The sequence below is a fragment of the Oryctolagus cuniculus genome, chromosome 13 (genome assembly GCF_964237555.1).
Source record: "Oryctolagus cuniculus chromosome 13, mOryCun1.1, whole genome shotgun sequence".
Lineage (NCBI taxonomy): Eukaryota > Metazoa > Chordata > Mammalia > Lagomorpha > Leporidae > Oryctolagus > Oryctolagus cuniculus.
Genome location: NC_091444.1, coordinates 62,224,904 through 62,247,770, shown reverse-complemented (window position 1 = coordinate 62,247,770; position 22,867 = coordinate 62,224,904). Strand labels below are relative to the sequence as shown.

Genomic DNA, 22,867 nt, shown 5'->3' with positions numbered 1-22,867 from the left:
ACTGACATCAGATGGTAAGAAAGTAGGTATCTATTGCAAAGCACAGAGTAAGGAGCCAGACAGCCGTTGCTTAATTCCTGCGCTCCCTGAGAATTTGGGGTAAAGATCCTTATACATTGAAACTGGGGCAGGGCTAGGCTGAAGCCAAGAGCTTCTTCCAGGTCTCCCACGTGGGTAGCAGGAGCCCCAACACTTGGGTCATTCCTGCTGATTTTCTCAGGTCATCAGCAGGGAGCTGGATCCAAAGTGGAGCAGCCAGGACATGAATTGGTGCCCATTTGGATGTCAGTGTCGTAGGTGGTACCTTTACTCACTGTGCCACAATGCCAGCCCCTTCACTAATTCTTTATGGCAATCTTGTAATGTAAACCCATTTCCAAGTGAAGGAAGTGAGGAGGTTAAGTGCTTTGCCCATTGTGGAGTTAGTTTATCCTCAGAGCCTGCTCCAGGAGATGACTTGCTATGTCCTGTCTCTCTCTTGCTTCTTATCCCTCCTTTGCAGGGAGGAATTCTCAGAGTTGTCACTTTAATACCCTTCCAGCTGTCAAATTTTTTTATGATTGATTTATTTATTTGAAAGTCAGAGTTCCACAGAGAGAAAGAGAGGTAGAGAGAGAAAGAGGTCTTCCGTCTGCTGGTTCACTCCCCAATTGGCTACAATGGCCAAAACTATGCTGATCCAAAGCCAGGAGTGTCTTTCGGGTCTCCAACGTAGGTGTAGGGGTCCAAGGACTTGGGCCATCTTCTGCTGTTTTCCCAGGCCATAGCGGAGAGCTAGATTGGAAGTGGAGCAGCTTGGACTCGAACCCGCGCCCATATGGGATGCCGGCACTGCAGGCGGCAGCTTTACCCGCTATGCCACAGTGCCACCCCACCCCTTTTAAAGATTTACTTACATTTTTGAAAGAGTTACAGAGAGAGAAGGAGAGGCAGAGAGAGCCAGCTGTCAATTTCAAAACAGCAGTTATCCAGAGTAATCCTGATATGCCCTGTTATCCTGTTGAAGAGCAGTTGTGTTCTTCAGATATGGGGATCTAGCAGCAGTGCTGGGCCTTCTTTATGCAATATCATTCTGCAAGCAGGAGAGAGTAAGCAGAGTGGCAGCAGGAAAGGCTCTGCTCCATAACCACTGCTGTTGTCTTTATCTATCCCCAGCCACAGCACAGAAGGCAGAACCTCCACGTGACGGTTAGGGAGCAAGTATTCCTGAGGAACGCTGTGGTTAGGGAAACATTGTAATCCTATCCAGGCTTTCAAAGGAGGTTTCCAAACATACACACTTGCCTTGTGTGAGCAAAATAACCTGGAACCACCAAAGACCTGATGTGGAAAGCAAAAGATCCCCCAAAGACCTGAGTTAATAAAAGTGAATCACTGTCAAGGAGTTTGCCTTCCAGATGTCTACTTTCATGGCTCTGGCTCTATTCGGAATCATCTGATCACTGGCTAATGTTGCCTTATTAAAGGCAGTCTCCTATTCAAATGACAGCCCTGTGTCAGGCCCTGCACCCATATTTGGTAGGAGCAGGAAGCATATTTAGAGAACAGTCAGCTCATTGGCCAATCCAAGACCTGTCACTGACACTGGTCACTGAGGGCGATGCTTGTGAAAGTCTCTCAGGTGCATTGCTAAGGCTGACATGGCCCAATGGACTTCTAGTGGCCATCTCCAGTTTTCCTGGTCCAGGGCCCTGGCACAAAAGAGGGGTTGTTAGATTCAGGTGCTCAGGATCAGAAGGCATCAGGCTGGCCTGGTACTAGGCATCTTGGGTTGAGAAGGGAGCTCATTTTTATCTCTAGCCACCAATTATTCATTTCAAAACCCAGACTTCCATTCAATAGAAAGTTTTAGAAAAACTACTGTGGACCCAGCCCTGGAAATATGAACCTGACATAGCTGCTATCTTCAGAGACTATAGAGTCACTTAAAGGAAACAGAAACATTTTTAAATATTTATTTATTTTCATTTTATCTGAAAAGTAGAGAGAGCTAGACAGAAAAAGATCTTATATCTGCTGGTTCACTCCCCAGGTGCCTGCAATAGCCATGGTTGGAACAGGCCAAAGGCAAGAGCCAGGAACTCAGTCCAGGTCCAACATGGCTGAAAGGGACTCAGGTATTTGAGATATTACTTCAGCCTCCCAAGGTGCAAATTAGAGGAAGTTGGATTGCAAATGGAGGAAGGAATCAAATTGATATACTCAAATATGGGATGTGGGCAACCCAAGTGACATCTTAACTATTGGAACACTTTATTTATTTATTTACTTACTCACTCCATTCATTCATTCAGCAGAGAGAGCTACAAACCTTCAAAGAGCCCCTATTCACTGATTTACTCCCCAAACATCCAGGAATGTAATCCAGATCTCCCATGAGAGTGGTAGGAACCCAGTTACTTGAGTTAAAACCTTGTCTCCCAGATTCTGCATTAGCAGAAAGCCAGAGCTGAGAATGGAACTCAGGTAGTTCAATGTGAGATGTAGGTATCATAACTGATAAAGTAAATGCCTGTTCCAAAACAGATAATTTTTTTTGACAGGCAGAGTAGACAGAGAGAGAGAGAGAGACAGAAAGGTCTTCCTTTTTGCCATTGGTTCACCCTCCAATGGCCACCGCGGTGCTGCGGCCGGCGCACCGTGCTGATCCGATGGCAGGAGCCAGGTGTTTCTCCTGGTCTCCCAAGGGGTGCAGGACCCAAGCACTTGGGCCATCCTCCACTGCACTCCCGGGCCACAGCAGAGAGCTGGCCTGGAAGAGGGGCAACTGGGACAGAATCCAGAGCCCCAACTGGGACTAAAACTCAGTGTGCTGGTGCCGCAAGGTGGAGGATTAGCCTATTGAGCCACGGCGCCGGCCCCAAGACAGATAATTTTTAAAATTATACAGTATGAAACATGTTAGATCAGAGAGATGTACCAAGTGAAGTAGTAGACAAAGCAAGAAATGATTTGCTAAAAAATAAAAGGCTTCACAGAATCAATAATAGACACAATAGTATATATATATATATATATATATAGTATAGTATATATATACTATATATATATATACTGAAGATCTCTGAAGTCTCTGAAGATATATATATATAGTATACTAGCCTTTGCTAAATACAGTATAGAATAGTGATTAAACACACAAGCTTCAGAGTTATACCAAAATTCAAATCCCAGCTATGTCATTTACCACGGGGCAAACGACTGTCAAAAGTTTCAATTTCTGGCTGGCACTGCGGCTCACTTGGCTAATCCTCCATTTGCAGCACCGACACCCCGGGTTCTAGTCCCAGTTGGGGTGCCGGATTCTGTCTGTTTCACCTCTTCCAGTCCAGCTCTCTGCTGTGGCCCGAGAGTGCAGTGGAGGATGGCTCAAGTGCTTGGGCCCTGCATCCGCATGGGAGACCAGGAGAAGCACCTGGCTCCTGGCTTTGGATCGGTGCAGCACGCTGGCTGTAGCGGTCATTTGGAGGGTAAACCAACGGAAAAAGGAAGACCTTTCTCTCTGTCTCTCTCTCTCTCACTGTCTAACTCTGCCTGTCCCAAAAAAAAAAAAAAAAAAAAGTTTCAACCTCTTCCTATGTGAAATAGGATAAAAATTGTTTCTACCTGATTTAGTATCAAGATTAAAGTAGGGTTGGGGATGGCACTGTGGTATAGTAGGCTAAACCTCTGCCTGCACCACCAGCATCCCATATGGTTGCCGGTTTGTGTCCCAGCTGCTCCTCTTCTGATCCAGCTTTCTGATTATGGCCTGGGAAAGCAGTAGAAGGTGGCCTAACTCCTGGCTCCTAGTCAGCTCAGCTTTGGGAATTGCAGCCATTTTGGAAATGAACCAGCAGATAGAAGACCACTCTTTCTGTGTCTCATTCTCTTTGTAACTCTACCTCTCAAATAGATACATAAATTTTTTTAAATTAAACTAGGGGAGACATATTGGATCAGTTTCCTAGGACTGCCATATTAAATGGCCATGAACTTGATCGTCAAAGGAAAAAAATTTCTCTCCCAGTGTAGGAGGCTAAGATTTGAAATTGATGCATTGGCAGAACTGTGCTCTCTGAAGACTCTGGGGGAGATCCTTTCTTTGCCTCTTCCTAGTTTCATGTAGTTGTCAGCAATCCTTGGCATTGTTGGCTTGTAGATGAGTCATTCCAACCTCTGACTTCATGTGATCATCTCCTCTGTGTCTCTGTGTCCAAATTTCCCTCTTCTATGGATTTACATCATATCAGATTCAAGACCTTCCCTAATGACTTCATCTCAACTTGCTTGCATCAGGAAAGACCGCACTTCGAAATAAGGTTATGCTCACAACTTGAGTGGACGTGAGTTTGGGGGAGACAGTACTCAAACCAGTACACATACCAAGTAAGAAACCAACGCTAGCTAACAAAATTGTGATTATTGAATCCTAACAGCAACCCTTAGAAAGATATTCTTCTCCTTGAATAACTGAAATTTAAGATTTAATTTACCCAAAGGGCAAGCAAGGAACTGAGTCACGATGTAAACCTCCCTGATCTGACTTTAACATCTAGGCAAATCATTGGCAATCTCCTAAGAGCTGAAAGGAGCTGGTTCTGACGAACAAGTTTGCCAGAGACCACTCCAGCCAGTCCTGGGACCCCAAGGTGTGAGAGGTGTCGGTGCTCGAAGAAATGAGAGATACAGCAAGGATGATGGCATGGCTCTGGCTTTCGAGCACCAGACTTTATTTTTATATCATGTCACACGATGAATTTTTTCTTCTTACAATGAAAAGTCTGTTGTCCATTTTTTTTAAATTACAATTTCTTTGATTTTCAAGGGCATATTTAGACACGGGTTACAATCATAGGTGTGAGATAACGGGCTGCCCACACAAGCTAAGACCTCGAGTGCTGCTGAACTATGTAGAAACTGGCTACACAAGCTAGAATTGTACCTTCCTAAACTACTCTTTATTAGAAGCCCAAGTTCAAAGCAGACCCTTTTTAAAAATGTATCCCCTCTTTGAAGTTCTTTTTTTAATTCTTTAAATAAGTACAATAAAGAAATTTAAGGTTCACTTAGATCTGTTCTATAGTTTTGACATCCTAAGCATTGTAGTATTTGTAGCATATAGTGAATTAAAGCTTTATTAACATTTATCTTTATTCTAGTGGGAAGTATATACCAGAGAGCCTGTTATCTTTTAATTCTTTTTCACAAACAGCTCAACCTTGCATAAAGCATTAAGTCGTTCTCCTACAATAACATTTTGCTTGATTAAAATTCTACAAAGCAATGGACATTTTGTGGGTTATGAGACTAAGTGTTCTTCCCTAAAATTAGGAATACAGCAGTCATTAGTGGGACCACTAGGAAGCTCCGGCTTTCTTATGCAAACTGTAGTTCCCAACAAACCTAAAACCACCAAGAGGACCATAGCTGTCCTTCTCACACCTTGCTGAGATAGATCTTCTGCTATGACCTTGTCAGCCAGCCGAAGTTACTTTGGCCTCACCAGAAGTTCTCTGGACAGTGTTGGGGAAGGAGGTCTGTAGGTGGAAAGGGTTGCAAAGTAGGCAAGCAATTGTGTCCTGGAGCTGCCTCTTTGCATATTTTCTTGGATGGCCAAGTTGGAAGACCCTTATAGCCAATCACCTCAGATTCAGAAGAAGGTGCAGAGAAACTGAATGGCTTCCCCTTGCCTGACATCTGGCTGATGAAAGATCCTAGGCTTCAGTTCACATCCTTGGCCTCAGGTTCAGCACTTTTATTTATTTGTATATTTCTTCCTGGTAGTGGCCCCAGGAAAGGATGGAAGATCATTAGCTCCCAGACATGCACCTGTATCTTGCCTGCGTTTAGCAGGCATTGAGATATATTCAATAGGTCCTTGTCCTGTTGGACAGCTACTTACCCACAACCAAAGACCAGAACTCACATCCCAAACATAATTGCTAACCTGATAGGAAATTTGATAAGAAATGAAGTGGTAGAGGTTTCCTTGGAGAAGAGGGTGGCAGCATGGATTCAATCTGGAGAAAGGTGCATAAGCATAAAGTCTAGGTGCCAAGTTTGATACACATGAGACCCTGTCAGGAGGAGCTATGTAGACAGTGGGCAGTACTATATTCAACCTGGAATAAGATTGGTCATCATTATCAGTTACTCTGGACAGTTTCTAGAATAACTGTGATTCAAAAGCACATAAAAACATGTTTCCTCTTGTGCCACTGCCAAGGCTTGGAGGCTGAATGTCCTGCCCTGTCTGCCCTCATCTACACCATAGCCAAAAAAACCCTTTCAATTCATAACCTTATTGTGGCCCTCCCTTTGATGCCTGCCCACCCCCTTCCCCCATGACCTTCATTATAAATGTCAGAATTCTTATCTATGCACAAATGTCCCTGGGATCTGATGTCCCTGTCCCTTCAGGTCTATGTCCTACCATCAAGCAAACAAATCATGCATGTACACACATTCACACTTTCCTCTTTCTGGCTCACTTTCGATCTCACAGATCTGACTATATCCCTCCTCACCTTGGTGCCTTTGCACATAAATGATGTACCCTCCTATCTGTTTCCTTTTGTATTTTAAGTTTAATTGTCACTAAGGTGCTTGTCCATCTAAGTCTAGGAATCTACATGCATAGGTCAAAAAGATACATAGTCATTCGTTAGTATCCCTGGAGATTAGTTCCAGGATCCCGAATCCACAAATGCTCAAATCCTTTACATAAAACAGCATTGCGGGGCCAGAACTGTGGCACAGCAGGTTAACGCCCTGGCCTGAAGTGCCAGCATCCCATAAGGGCGCTGGTTCAAGGCCCAGCTGCTCCACTTCCAATCCAGCTCTCTGCTATGGCCTGGGAAAGCAGTACAAGATAGCCCAAGTCCTTGAGCCCCTGCACCCACGTGGGAGAACTGGAGGAAGCTCCTGGCTTCTGACTTTGGATCGGCACAGCTCTGGCCGTTGTGACCAGTTGGGGAGTGAACTATCAGATGGAAGACCTCTCTCTCTCTCTGCCTCTCCTCTCTCTGTGTAACTCTGACTTCCAAATAAATAAATAAATCTTAAAAAAAAAAAAAACAGCATTGCACTTATACAGAACCTACACATAACCTCCCTCATAGCTAAATCATCTCTAGATTACTTTAAAAGATTTATTTATTTATTTAAAAGTCAGAGTTACACAGAGAGAGGAGAGTCAGAGAGAGAGGGAGGTCTTCCATCTGCTGGTTCACTCCCCAATTGGCCGCAATGGCTGGAGCTGCGCCTATCCAAAGCTAGGAGCCAGTAGTTTCTTCTGGGTCTCCCACGTGGGTGCAGGGGCTCAAGGACTCGGGCCATCTTCCACTGCTTTCCCAGGCCATAGCAGAGAGCTGGATCAGAAGTGGAGCAGCCGGAACTTGAACCGGCGCCCATATGGGATAGTGGCACTGCAGGCCGTGGCTTTACCCCCTATGCCACAGCGCCAGCCCCTCTAGATTACTTCTGATTCTTAACACATAGTAAATGCTGTGTAGGCAGTTGTCTACTATGTTATATAGGAAATAATGACAAGAAAAATGTCTTCAAATTTTCAGTACAGGCATAACTTTTCTCCAAATAATTTTGACCTCTGTTGGTTGATTCTACAACATGCAACATTCAGATATGGAGGGCCAAATATACGTGTGAGGACACAGTTGTACAGAAGGATAGTTGTTTGTATAAGAATGCTAATGCCTTTGCTTTTTGCTTTAGAGAAATAGAAATACATCTATCCATGGTAGGTAACTTGGGTCCCTTCATTCTGTGTGCTGAGCAGCTCATAAAATGGTGACAGATATGTATAGATGGCTGTGGAAAGATCTCCATAGCACATGGTACTGGGTACCCTGGGGGTGACATGGGTGACCCGTCCTGCAACCCTGGAAGGAGGGAAAGGAGGGAAATTTATTATCAGTGGACTCCAGTTCTTTAGAGAGCCAAGGTTTCATGACAAACCCCTCACCATATGTTTAGCTCAATAAAGCATGCATATTTATATGTTCTTTTCTGACTGAATTTTTACAAAATGATACTGGACTCAGATGAAGCCAGTATAACCATGTTTCCAAGTATATTTGATGAGGGATCAGAAAACCTGTGTTCAAATTCTTCATTTACTACCAATTGAATTTCCAACTTTGGGAAAATATTCTTACCTGTGAGAGCTTTGCTCTCCTCATCCATGCATTGAGAAAAGTTGCAAGAATTTATGTGTCGTTTATTCTTATTATTATATCAACCTCAAGAATAAAGATTGCCAGTGTATTTTTAGTAACTGTCATTTGATAGGCACTGTTCTAAGCATCCACTATATGAAAGGAATATTATTACTTCTGTTTTATGGAGGAAGACATTGTGGTCCAGAGTTTCAGTATGTTGTTCAAGGTCACACAACTGGAAAGTCATGGAGCTGGAGCCCAATTCCTGAATCCATGACTGTAATGGTTCTGCTATGCTGCAATTAAGACTCAGCCTTTCTCTTGCTGCATGTTCTAACAACTCATACAGAGATTAGTTCTAAGAAAACAAATCCGAAGAGTTAATGAGAAAACTATAGGTAGATATGGAGAATTATCTGTAAGAGTACAAATGCAAAAGACAAGCAAAAGTTCTTGAAATAGCTAAAAGTTTTTATAACTGATTACTTCTATGTACCATGATGTGACTATATCTGCGTATTACTGGGTGACGGCAAATGCAAGGAGAAAAGAGGCCGCTACTACGTTCTTAGGTGTCCTTTTTTTCTCTGAATATAATACCTAGTACGCAGCATTGATGCCTTCCATTTTAATTTCACAGATGAAAGAACTCGGTGTCATCTTCTACAACTGCAGCTGTCTGGTCCTAGATTTACAAAGGATATTTGCTTTATATAGTTCATTAAAATTCAAGAGCAGAGTACCTCAGACCTGGTCCAAGAGACTCTATGGAGTCTACGACAATGAAAAGAAATTGCAGCTTCAGTTGAATGAGACCAAATCCCAAGCATTTGTGTCGGTGAGTTGCTTGACCTCTCTCTCCTCTTCTTCCTCCAAAGGCTTTGTTTTAAGCTGGAATGTTTCAGTATGGTGTTGTATTGGGCAAAAGCAAATCAGATAAATTGGCTGTGTCCCATACTTCCAAGAGTTAAAATGTTCCTTGCTCTTAAGCTAATCATTTGCTGTCCCTAATAATAACAATAAGAAATTTTTAGAATCATTCTTAATTTCAGATACTTTATCTCATTAGACCCCTACCATCATCCTGGAGGGTAGGCAAAGGACTGTGACTGTGTTACAAATGAAGACATTGCAACCAGCTTGAAGTCCATCAGATGGGAAGTGTCAAGAGAGACATCAGCTCTCGGGTGTCCTGACATCAGAATCTAGTAGCCTCTTTTTGGTGTTTTACAGCAATGATATTCAGACTTGTTTTTAGCAGTAGAACCCACTGAGACACATATGAGAGAATCCAAGCATACACTGCAACAGAGCAGCTTTGCTTGACTGGGGCTGGAGGGAAAGACTGAAAACCTCTAGCTCATATCCATTCCACATCCCTCACCTCCCCAGGCCACCATGTCACTGCCCACACGTCGCAGCAATGTGAATATCTGGGCCTATAGCCCTGAATCCTTGAATTTAAGAATCAGCTTGGCAGTCTGTTTAAATTTAGATTGATCGGGGCACCGGATTCTGTCCTGGTTGCCCCTCTTCCAGTCCAGCTCTCTGCTGTGGCCTGGGTAGGCAGTGGAGGATGGCCCAGGTGCTTGGGCCCTGCACCCCATGGGAGACCAGGAGAAGCACCTGGCTCCTGCCTTGGGATCAGCATGGTGCACCGGCCGTAGCGCGCCAGCTGTGGCGGCCATTGGAGGGTGAACCAACGGCAAAGGAAGACCTTTCTCTCTGTCTCTCTCACTATCCACTCTGCCTGTCAAAAAAAAAAAAAAATTTAGATTGACAATGCAAGCTCATCTACTACATCCAAGGTGAGACTTCTGGAGTCAAATTTGAATCAAGCTTCTGAACTGATCCTGATGCTCAGAGAAACTTCTGTAAACCATGCTCCTAATTTAACATTGCTGTTTTATCCATTGACTGATATTAGTACTTTTTATGTCAAAAACCCTTAGTCACTTAAGAGCATTTTTATCAAAGATGAATTGGATCGATTTTGTCTTCTCAAATGAAAGTACAATCTGAAATTTTAGAAAAATAACATTAGAGGAAAAAAGAAGTTGAAGTTGTGTTAAATATCAAATTCACAGAAGTGTGAATAGCAGAAAATAGACTATGAATGAATTTCATCAAATAGAGCCAAAAAAAAATGTTTTTCTTATTTTCTGTGGATGAAGGTCAAGAATAGTAACAAGTAACATTGCATAGGATGTTGTACTAACAAAATTATTCCAAATATAAATCTTCATGGCTTCTCAAGACAACTCTCTAATAGAAAAAAATGCCAGGTAGTATTCCCAGTTTTGGGATGAGCAATAATAGAACATTTACCAAGGAACCTTTAATACAGATGATTATTGGGTAACATGACATCCCAAGCAAGGGCACTTGTTCAGCCAGATGCAGCAGGAACAAGTGGGCAATCGATGGATAAATGAATGTGACTACTGTATATAGTAAATTCTTGCCTATAAAAAGTTTTCTTTTGTTGATTCTGAAGTTAACATATCTACCACAGAGAGGTACCTTGGGCCTTTAGTAAAACATACTAAAATGCAAGGCCTTTGATATACCCTAGGGTAAATTCAGAAACTGCCTTTTGGTAAATGTTTGCCACAAAATGAGTCTGAAGCATTTTTTTTCAGAGCCTTTGAATCAAGGTGAAACACTTTTTCTTTTTTATTATTTTCTATTTACTATTAGTAATATCAAACCTGTCTGATTTTAGATTTGATATATATATATATATTGATTTGGCATCATTTTTGAAGAGGTAGAAGTTAGTTCAGACATTTTAGAAAGTCAGAGAACCTCTGCCATTAGAACTAGTATCATTCAGTCACAGTTTTTGCTTTTAACTCTGCAATAGACTTTATCACATTTTTGTCGCTCCCCCTCTTCATGGAGGAACGACACAGGACCCTGCGCTGTTCTTTCGTCTGCTCGGCCCTCCCCGGGTTTGCTGCTGGTTCTTCCCGGGTTGGCTACTGTCCCTTCCACCTCCGTGGAAGGGCGGTTCCCCCTGGCCACATTCCCCACTTCCGCAGGGGAGCGGCACACCGCCGGCCGGCTCTCTCGGGGGCTGCACAGGTGTTCCCCTTAGATGTTCCCCTTAGATGTTCCTGGTGCATGCCGTCTCTCTCCTCCTTTATAGTCCTCCTCTGCCAATCCTAACTCGGCTGCCCACACGCCGAGTACGCTGCTCTCCTCCAATCAGGAGCAAGTCCTACAGTTTATTGGCTGAACTGGAGGCAGCTGTGCAGAAGCTGTTTTCTCCTCTCCCAGCGCCATATTGTGGGAGAGCAGATGCATAGAATAAGTCTTAATTCCAGTAACAGTATAGTCCGAGTTGCTCCCCACAGATCCCCCTTTCTTTTTATTTTTTGGCGTTGATACGCGCCTGTCTTTGGTGTCCCATGGCACACACTCTGCTCTACTTGCTAGAGTTGCCACAGGTTCTTACAAGTCCTATCAATCAGGCAAACCGAATCCGGGTCCTCTCTTCGCCATGTTGTGAGGAGGTTTTTAGGCGCTGATGCGTGCCTGTCTTCGGTGACCTGTGGCTCATACTCTGGTCGAGCCGCCTGCTGGTGCTTACCGCCTTAATCAGGCAGACCGAATCCAAGCTTTCTCATTGCCATATTGTGGGGAGGCCTTTCTATTTCTCTATTTCTTTATCTCCGGGCATTCCTATTTCTCCCATTTTACTTCTATCTTCCAGCATTCCTATTTTTCTCATTTTACTTCTAAACTTCTGTTTCTCTTATCCCCGCGGCTTCCCGGCGCCCGCCCCGAGGCCGCTTCTCGGCGGCTTTCTGGCTCTGAGCCGCTTCAGCCCGCGCCTCTCTCATCTGCGCGGCTTCGCGGCTCTGCGCGGCTCGGCTTCGCGCGCACACTCCGCGGTCTCTCACTAGCCCCGCGTTCCCTATCTACTTGAGCCCCGCACGCTCTGTCTGCGCGCGGCAGCCTCTGCGAGTCACACAGCGTAGCTTGCGTCTCCGCCACTAGTATTCAATCCAAGTTCCCCGGGCTAACCTGGCGAATTCAACCCAGCTCACGTCTCCGCCCCACGATTTGGCTTCCCGTCCTTTGCTCCCCGGGCTAATCAGACGGATCCCAACCGGGCTTACGTTTCCGCTTCTGGTTTTAACTTTTTGCCCCCTATTCCCAGGCTAACTTGAGAATCCCAAAGTGGCTTTCGTTTCCGCCTCGGCCTGCCCCCCGCGGCTTCAATTTCCCTAACATTTTTCTCTACCCGGTATGTTTCCCCAAGCTTTCCTCCAACAATACTCCTCCCTCATTTCTCCTGGCCTCTCCCCACAGTACGCATCCGAGTCTGTTTGTTCTAGCTTTCACTTTCGCTTTCAACCTTAGAGATTTCTCCCAACTTCCCCCCGTAGTCCGTATCTGAGTCTATGCCTAGGCTTTCAATAGCTTCTTCCGGCACCTTTTTCGTCCGGCTTTTCCCTAGGCTGTTTGCTAGTCTCTCTCTCCAGTATTTTCCACTTCTTCCCGTTTCTTCCCTCCTAGGTTTCCTATCCGAGTCACGGCACCATTATGTCGCTCCCCCTCTTCATGGAGGAACGACACAGGACCCTGCATTGTTCTTTCGTCTGCTCGGCCCTCCCCGGGTTTGCTGCTGGTTCTTCCCGGGTTGGCTACTGTCCCTTCCACCTCCGTGGAAGGGCGGTTCCCCCTGGCCACATTCCCCACTTCCGCAGGGGAGCGGCACACTGCCGGCCGGCTCTCTCGGGGGCTGCACAGGTGTTCCCCTTAGATGTTCCCCTTAGATGTTCCTGGTGCATGCCGTCTCTCTCCTCCTTTATAGTCCTCCTCTGCCAATCCTAACTCGGCTGCCCACACGCCGAGTACGCTGCTCTCCTCCAATCAAGAGCAAGTCCTACAGTTTATTGGCTGAACTGGAGGCAGCTGTGCAGAATCTGTTTTCTTCTCTCCCAGCGCCATATTGTGGGAGAGCAGATGCATAGAATAAGTCTTAATTCCAGTAACAGTATAGTCCGAGTTGCTCCCCACAATTTTCATAACTACTTGTTTATGGTCTCCCTTTCCACTGTTTTATAGGACTTTGAGGATCATATACAATACTCTTCATTGTTGTTATTCCCAGAACAATACTTGGTACTCTCTGAAATCATCCATAAATATTGGGTTGCTTTTATTACAAGTAATATTGATAGAAAGTTTCACAATGCATATAGTTTCTTTAGTAATGCATGACCAAACAAATACCAAGGCAAATTCATTTAAATTCAATAAATTTGTCACAAAATATTGTAAAATAGAGTATGTTCATAAGCTGACAGTCACAAGAATAAATTTAAAGTGGATAAGAATATTTAAAGTCCTTAAGAAAAAGCCTCTCCCAAATTAGATGTTAGATCATTGATAATTAAACATAGTTAAATATAAATCTTAAGTTAGTATATATATATTTTTTTGGAGATTTATTTGTTTACTTGAAAGTCAGAATTACACAGAGAGAGAGGTAGAGACAGAAAGAGAGGTCTTTCATCCACAGGTTCCCTCCCCAGATACCCGCAACGGCCGGAGCTGCGCTGATCTGAAGCCAGGAGCTTCTTTGGGTCTCCCACATGGGTGCAGGGGCCCAAGAACTTGGGCCATCTTCCACTGCTTTCCCAGACCATTAGCAGAGAGCTGGATAGGAAGTGGAGCAGCCGGGACTCGAACCAGCACCCATATGGGATGCCAGCACTGCAGGCAGCTGCTTTACCACTACGCCATAGCGCCAGCCCCTATAGATTGTCATAATTTTCCTGTGGAACATAAATAGGTATTTGGTTGGATTTAACTGTGTGATTTCCTGTAACATAAGGACAAATAATTCTAATTGTCTTACATTGCCCATTGGGATCAGAAGTTGGAAATGATAGTTTGCTGAGTTTTTCTCTTACAGGCTTTTTGTAGCACTCTTAAGATAACATATTTGCTTGCAAAGATAAGACTGGTGAGTTAAAGGTCTATTTTTATAGATCTAAGTGCTTGACAGACTATAATTTCATGTTGTTTATTGTTACACTCATTCACTCATCAGTATATTGGGATGTACTTCTTGAGTGGAGCAGGCTTTCAATAGAATGTAGTGCTACCATGGAAAAATGTTATGTTATACTCCTTCAGCACCTTACATACCATAAAATTTTTAATTTCTTTTACAATTTCTTATTTCATATAAGCAGATTTCGGAGCATAGTGATTCTTCCCACATTACCCTCTCCCCTGAGCATGCTCCCACTTGCCCTCTTCCTTCCTTCCTTATTCTTTTAATTTTTACAATGACATAGATTAAGTTTATTTTATAATCTTAAGATTAACCCTCCAATAAGTAATGAATTCAGCAAAATGTAAGAAAAAAAAAACCACTGTTCCACAGCAGTAGAGAACAAGGGCTATAAACAAAAATCAATTCTCAAAATGTCAATTCCACTAATATACATTATATCTTTTATACTATATTAGTAACCACAGATCAGGAAAAACATATGGTATTTGTCTTTTGGGAACTAGCTTATTTCACTAAGTACAGTGGTTTCCAGATGCATCCATTTTGTTGCAAAAGACAGGATCACTCTTTTTCGTAGGTGGATAGTATTCCATAGTGTTCCATACCACATGTTCTTTATCCAGTCATTGGTTGATGGGCCTCTGGGTAGATTCCATATCTTAGCTATTGTGAATTAAGCAGCAATAAACATGGAGATAAGTTAACTCATTCAAATGCAGATTTCATTTCATTTAGGTAAATTCCCAGGAGTGGGATGGCTGGGACATTGGTAGATCTGTTTTCAGATTTCCATACTGTCTTCTCCAGTGGCTGTACTAGTTTACATCCCAACCAACAGTGGATTCAGTAACCTTTTTCTCCACATCCTTGCCAACATTTATAGTTTTTTTTTTTATTTCTGTACGAGAGCCATTCTAATTGGGATGAGGTGAAATCTCATTGTAATATTTATTTGCATTTCCCTGATGGCTAGTGATCCTGAGCATTTTTTCATATGTCTGTTGGCCATTTGAATTTCTTCTTTTGAAAAATTTCTGTTCTATCCTTTGCCCATGTCTTAACTGAAATGTTAACTTTATTGTTCTTGAGTTTCCTAACTTCTTTTCAGATTCTGGATAGTAATCCTTAATCAGTTGCTGCCTCACTTTGTTAAGTGTTTCTATTGCAGTGAAGAAGCTTTTTGGCTTTATGTAATTTCATTTTTCTATTTTTGCAATCTTACCAAACTATCTTATGATTCCAGCGGTCTCTCAGTGGAGTCTTTTGGGTCCCCTATATATAGAATCATGTCATCTGCAGTCAGGAATAATTTTGCTTCCTGCTTTTCCAATTTGTATCCCTTCAATTTCTTTTTCTTGTCTAATTGCTCTGGCTAATATTTTTAGGATTATATTGAATAGCAACAGCATTTAGTTGATGAACATTTGGTTATTTCTTTGGGGCTATTATGCATGGTGCTACTATGAGCATTCATGTATAACTTTTTATTTGAATACCTGGCTTCAGTTATTTAGGGGTAGAATTACTGGCTAGTGTTGTTACTATACGTTGAACATTTTGAGAAACTGCTGAACTGTTTACCAAATTGCACTGTTTTATAATCTCACCAGTAATATATGAATGTACCTATTTCTCCACATCTTTGTCAACACTTATTATATCTGTCTTATTTTAGATCTCTTAGTGGATGTGAAATGGAATTTTACTGTGGTTTTCATATGCATATTAGCCATTTATGTATCTTATTTAGAGAATTATCTACCAAACTCTTTTTAAATTAGGGATTTTCAAGAAGTTGAGTTGCAAGGGTTATTTCCATATTGAGATACAAGTCCCTTATCAGGGACTTGCAAATATTTTCTCTGACTCTAGGGATTGTCTTTTCATATTTAGCTACATTTTAACACACACACACACACACACACACACACACACACACATATATATATATATATATATATATATATATATATATATTCTAGAACTGCAATATGGACTTCTCAAAGCCAGAAAGCTATTATGAAATGAATGAGAGACCTATCTTAACAGGTTTAGTCTTTACAAATCAAGTATTTCAAATAAGTTATACACATGTATAAGGCACCTGTTAATCTAAGAATCATAGATTAACCTAGACATGAGACGTCTCAAGAGCTTTTGATTCATAAAAGATTATGACAAAGCTAAAAATATACAAAAGGGTCTATGTTTTCCCATCCCTTCCACTGCACCATGCAAGGTTCAGAAAATCTTCTGAGGAGTGCTAAGAGGGAAACTTAACAACCTTTTATAAAAACAATTGGAACTAGTTAACTTCCTCTGCCAGAGCTGTACATTGTTGTTTATGTCTTCTTTTATTCATCTGACCTTGAACAGATATTTTTCAGACCCTAGCCTATCTAGGTAGAGGACTGTGGGACACACAGGGAAGTATCAAGGGGACTGATACAGGTAACCATGCATTTCCTTAATAAACACGTGGAACACCTACCAAATACTAGGCATTGTGTTAGTCAAAAGGGAGCATAGGAAAACAATAAGGCAAGGAAATGTTTGGAAATACCTACAATTAGCCAACTCCAAATAGGAGTAAATGTTGAGGGTCAAGTGAAGCTTCAACATTAATCAACTAATTTTAGAAAAACACTTTTACATTCATCCACAAAATATTATTAAGCACATAATATGTGAATAGCAAACAGCTCACAAGCTAGTGCTGTAAATGCAGACAATGAATGCAATGCCATATGACATGAGCTTGAATGAAAGTCCACAAAAACCAAGGTTTTGCCTAATCCCTGATATACAGCACATGCCTGAAACACAACCTGGAATACGACAGGCACATGGAATATTTGCTGACTGGGCGAAAGCAAATAAAGAGGGCACAGTTATAGAACAGGCCATGCTTTCATTTGAGCCTCATGGCAAAGCAGTGCGAAAAGTGTGCTGTTATTAACCTCACTAGGAAACAGTCTTTAAAAAGTGAAAGGGACATGCTACGATGTCTCCAATTGTAAAGTCCAAGCTCTTACTTCTAGATTATAGCCTCAGTAGCCAAGCAGAATAGAATAGCTGATATAAAGAGGCCACCATCAACTTTTTGCCTAAATTTGATTTTTTTCCCCATATACTTGAAAGGCAGAGCCAGAGGGAGAGTGAGGGTTGGAGAACAGGGAGAGATCAACCTTCTATCCACTGGTTCACTCCCCAAATGCCTGACATAGTTAGGAGCTGGCCAGGCTGAAGCTAGAGACTCCATCTGGGTGTTCTACATGGGTTGCAGGGGTCCAAGCAATTGAGCCATCATCTGCTGCTTCCCAGCATGCACTAGCAGAAAACTGAATCTGAAGTGGAGTAGTCAGGACTACAGCTGGCATTCTGATATGCAGGCATTGGCCTAACCCACTGTACTGCAACACCTGCCTCATCTTTTGCCTAAATTTATTCCTCCCCAATGTCAAAATCCAGTTTTGGAATATGTGATGAAATTAACTGAAAAAAAATTATGTAGGTGTTGGGATACATTTCAGAGTTGGCATAAGGAGCTGTGCACAGAACTCAGATCCTCAGCTTCTCTATATTAACATGCAGCTTGTTTGAAGCAAACTTAACAGGTACAGGAAGTTAGATCATTTGAATATTTTGTTTTTTAATAGATACAGGAAAATGAATAAAACTCAACCCCCAACAAACTAAAAATCTAGCTGAGATTGTGAGGCTAGTGCAAATAATTGTGGTTGAATATGTTCTTCAAAATCATAAATAAATCCCAGAGACGGATGGTGGTAATGGTTGCATAACAGTGTGCAGGTACTCAGTGCCATTGACATGTGTACCCACAGATGATTAACATGGTGAAAAAGAAACAGTGTGGAAACACAGAGGTGGGAGCTGGTTAGTTATAAAAGGGTTCATGGTAGAGATAAGGCTGGAGCTGGAACTTAGAGAACAGAATGAACAGGACTTGGACAGTCAAAGATAGGGAAATACATCAACCGGGAGCCAAGCATGAAGATGTGTTCAGTGGCAGACAAAATAAGGGCACAGCCATGGAATGGTGATTGCTTCTGTTTTAGGGTGCAAGTGGTATGCTAGCCAGCTCACAAGGGAAGCAAAGCTACAAGGCCATGGATATTTCCCTCTGGATTTCAGGAGACCAGGAGTCATTTCATCAAAGTGACATGTGTTTGTTAAATACTGTGGAGAGAAAGCATTAGTTAGGATTAGTTAGGAAGGTATTATAAAGCGCCTGCATACAGCATGAAGCAAACAGTATTCAGGAATATATTAATCAGTATCACTATACTTTATAAAGCTGGTTGCCTCAGATACTTCATTAAAGAGAAAAGGGTCATTTAGCTCAGTCATGAAGGTTCACAGTTCAAGACTAGGCTGGCCCTGTTGCTTTACCTCTAGTATGGTATTCTTGCTTGGAGAGTCCTGAGGTGGTGCAGAGCATCCTGGACAAAAGAAAGGGAATATACCTGTCTAGGTCTATGCAGTCTCTTATAAATACACCAGGCTGTAATCCTGTGGACTCTATCCTAACAACCCAATCTAATCCAATCACCTTCCAGAGGCCCCACCTCTGAACACCATAGTTGAATCAAGTTTCCACCCTACTAGTACCACTAACATAAGATGCTGAGGACCAAGTCAGTAACGCATGGGCCTTTGGGGGATATTTTTTTTTTTTTTATCTTTTATTTAATGAATATAAATTTCCAAAGTACGACTCATGGGTTACAATGGCTTCCCGCCTTTGGGGGATATTTAACATCCAAATTAATATCCAAGTCATAGAAAGGAGTAAGATGGTAGAACAAAGAAAACGCCAAACAAGCACATGCTGTCTCGGTGACAAGTGGAGTTCTGGGGACAGAGTGTAGGACTATCCTTGATTTTTTTTAAGACTTAGAAACTTGTTCTCATTCTGAAAGAAAAATAATTTAAATGATCAGAAGTGTATGTTGCTTATGACTTTCCAAGAGAACTTTCTGGATAAAGACATCTGAGGGTATGCATCCTCTAAAATGCTCTTACTAGGGGGGGCATTCATGCCAGGAGCTTCACCTCTAAGCTGGGATGGGAATTCCCACCAGTGCAGTGTGGGCAGTTGTTCCAGAACATGGCTCTGCCTATCCCATATGTCATTCACTTCTGGCAGTTCCAGAACCTGCTTATTCAGCCTTGTGATATTAAGCACCCTAGCATTATTTATGCTCTTCCACTTGATGTAGTGTATGCTTTATCAAATTAGGACTGGAACTACATCTTTTCCTTTCTATGACAACTACTTCTAAAAATACTGTATTTTATAAGATGGAAACCTCAAGCAACATGATGAAAATACCATAAGAATAATTTTCTTCTTTTCTCTTTCATTTGGCTTACGTCTTTTTTTATGTATTTTTTTTTTTTTTTTGACAGGCAGAGTGGACAGTGAGAGAGAGAGAGAGAGAGAGAGAGAGAAAGGTCTTCCTTTTCCATTGGTTCACCCCCCAATGGCCGCTGTGCTGCGCCGATCCGAAACCAGGAGCCAGGTGCTTCTCCTGGTCTCCTATGCGGGTGCAGGGCCCAAGCACTTGGGCCATCCTCCACTGCACTCCCGGGCCACAGCAGAGAGCTGGCCTGGAAGAGGGGCAACCAGCACAGAATCCAGCACCCCGACTGGGACTAGAACCCAGTGTGCTGGCACCACAGGCAGAGGATTAGCCTATTGAGCCATGGTGCCGGCCATGGCTTACATCTTTCAGAACATCCTTCTTCTCTGGCTCTGCTGATGAATTTGGGCATCTTAACTCAGTTTTTGCTGTAGATTATTGATGACTCTTTCTCAAATGTTCTTGACTCAGTGAAAGATTTCAGGGAAGAAATCTAAACTTTGTAGCTTCTGTTACAGCCCCCTTCCTGCTTGCCATTAAGGAGCCAGTTTGAGGGAATGTTACACATTCCCTCCCACTTGTTATCAAAGGGCCAGATGGATCTAAGCCAACCAGGTCTGACTTTAAAAACTGGTTCCCCACCTGCCATAAAGGCCTAGTCAGATACATAAGATAAGATAGTTGTGTGCCTCCCAAATTGTCTTTAAGTTTTCATTGACTCTTCCTGGTTCCTGTATCCTCAAACTATCTTACCTTGCAGTTGTGATTTGTTAGACTCGAGAGCCTAAGATAACAATGTGCTCCCTGAAACTGCCTTCGTACTGCCTTGCTAAATTTAGGGTATGAAAGTAGAGAAAGTCAGAGGATGAGGCTTGACTCCTGAGACAGGAGTCTAGTCAAACTGGCATGCATAAATAAACTGTGTGCCCTTCCCCACAAAGCTTTGACTGCTGTTTGATTTCTTTGGCCCATAACAGTTCTACATCTAGGACATTCTTGGCAATATCACATTTCAAATGAAATGACTTCTGGGCTTTGGTGTGTACAGATGAGTGTATAGATGTTAACACCTGAGAAAATTAACAGGTATGTCTCACAGGGTATACTTGTGTACCAGAATTGAATGTTGAGACTAAAGTTCTCCTCAGTGAATCACAAGTATGCATTGAAACCAAGATTTCTCTCCTAAAACAGACTTGAAGAACAAAATTCCCACCAGCAAAGTATTCGTGCATCCTTTTCTCCACATTCTGGCCAACATTTGGTTATTTTTTTTTTTTAATTTTTGGATGATAGCCATTCTAATTGGGTGAGGTGAAACCACATTGTGTTTTTATTTGCATTTCCCAGCTGGTTAGTGATCCTGAGCATTTTTTCATGTGTCCATTGGCCTTTGTATCATTCTTTGGAAAATGCCTGTATAAAAGAAAGACAACAGTATGGAGATTTCCTCAAAAATCTTAATATTTATCTACCAAATGACCCAGCCATCCCAATCCTAGGAATTTATCCAAAGGAAATGAAATCAGCACATAAAGGAGGAATCTGCACCCCCACATTTATCACAGCTCAGTTCATAAAAGCTATGATATGGAATCAACTCAGATGTCCATCAACTGAAGAATAAAGAAAAATGTGTTGTAGGTACATCATGAAATATTATTCATCCATACAAGTAATGAAATCCTGTCTTTTTTGCTACAAAGTAGATGCAACTGGAGACCATTATGCTTGGCAAAATAAACTGGATCCAACACAAATATGTTTGATTTGTAGCTAATTTAGAGAGTACAAAAAATGCAATATATGTGAGTGAAATTGCCATCTTGAGACTTGATTATAGCCCTTGTGTATATTCCTCTGGAGCAGTGGTCTTTCTATAAAAAAAATTTGAGGGGCAGCTTAGTCCACTTCAATTCCATGTTTGAATGCCCAGTTCAGGTCCCAGCTACTCTGTACTCCTAACCCAGCTTCCTTCTGATGCTCTTGGGAGGCAGTGGATGATGACCCAAATACTTGGGTTCCTGCCACCCACTAGGAAAACCCAGATGAAGTTCCTGGCTCCTGGCTTCAACCTGGCTCAGCCTTGGGTGTTGCAGGCATTGGTGGAGATGACCCAGCAGATGGAAGATCTCTCACCTACCTTTCCAATAAATAAATGAATCTCTAAAAAAAAAAAACCCAGAGAGAGAAACAGACTCAAGCCCATCCCACCATACCTTGATCTCTATATGCCTCAACTTTGATAAGACTGAAAATATCTTTGACTACTCCAATGGAGAATCGGAAGGTAGATTTGAAAATATTTAGTTAAAAGCCAAAAACTCATTAAGGAAACAAAGAAAATCCTAGCTGCAAAAAATTAACACTCTAAAAGTTTGGTTTTTGTGTCTTCACAGAATTCTCCCAAACTCTTTTGCCCTAAAAACAGAAGCTTTGACATAGATGCCATCTACAGTGTGATAGACGATGCCAAGCAATACGTGTACATTGCTGTCATGGACTACCTGCCGATCTCCAGTACAAGCACCAAGAGGTCAGTGAGCACCCATCCTCTCCAGGGCTGGGCACTACACTGAGGACTGCAGATGAAAGCAGCCTAGACATCAAGATGCAATCAGGCTACACTGAGTACACCATTCAAATCTGCCTAGGGTGCATTCGCAGCTTACCCCTGATGTGTCTCCCCTTGTGCAAGTCTGCTTTCAGTCTCAGCCTACAGAAAAATATCTAAGTAGTTTAGTCAAAAGCATGAGAGTAACTTTTAAAATAAGGTGGCTCTAAATTTGAAAATTATTTTAAATATTATTTGAAAATTATTAACACAGGTAGACCTGAAGAGCATATTATAATAGGACATTTTGAAGGAGTTTCCCTGAAGCAGGTCTCACTTCCTTGTATTCCTGAAAGTCTTCATGAAATGCAAAATTCTCATAATGTCTTCTCAATGTCAAGGAGAAGGTAACTTAAAATATATGTTCTCAGGCAAGCTATTCCTCTGTGTGATGAAGATATCATCCCAAAAATGTTTTTCCAATAATTTATCACTGTTCAAGCATACAGACAACATGGAATAAATTTAGAGGCAAAGTCTATGACAAACTCCTTGCAAAATTATCACATGCATAAATCATCGCCATGCCCAGGCATTCCCACTTTTGCTTTCTTGCTGGGAATGCAAAGAATTGGGTGCTTGTCAAAGTTTTGCATAATTAGTTTATTCTAGGAAAAGTTTTCAAAGTGCATATTTCTGGGAGTGAAACTTGAGAACTTTGTAA

General features: G+C 42.1%; 1 protein-coding gene across 8 annotated transcripts in view; it reads left to right on the top strand.

Annotated features, from left to right (window-relative positions):
• Positions 1–22,867, top strand: part of PLD5 (phospholipase D family member 5) — a 415,385-nt gene that overhangs the window by 359,982 nt on the left and 32,536 nt on the right. For all 8 annotated transcript variants that reach the window (XM_051820761.2, XM_070055590.1, XM_070055589.1 and 5 more), the window contains 2 exons: positions 8,803–9,000; positions 21,989–22,125. In XM_051820761.2, the coding sequence (XP_051676721.1) occupies positions 8,803–9,000; positions 21,989–22,125 (335 nt within the window). The remainder of the gene's footprint in view (positions 1–8,802; positions 9,001–21,988; positions 22,126–22,867) is intronic.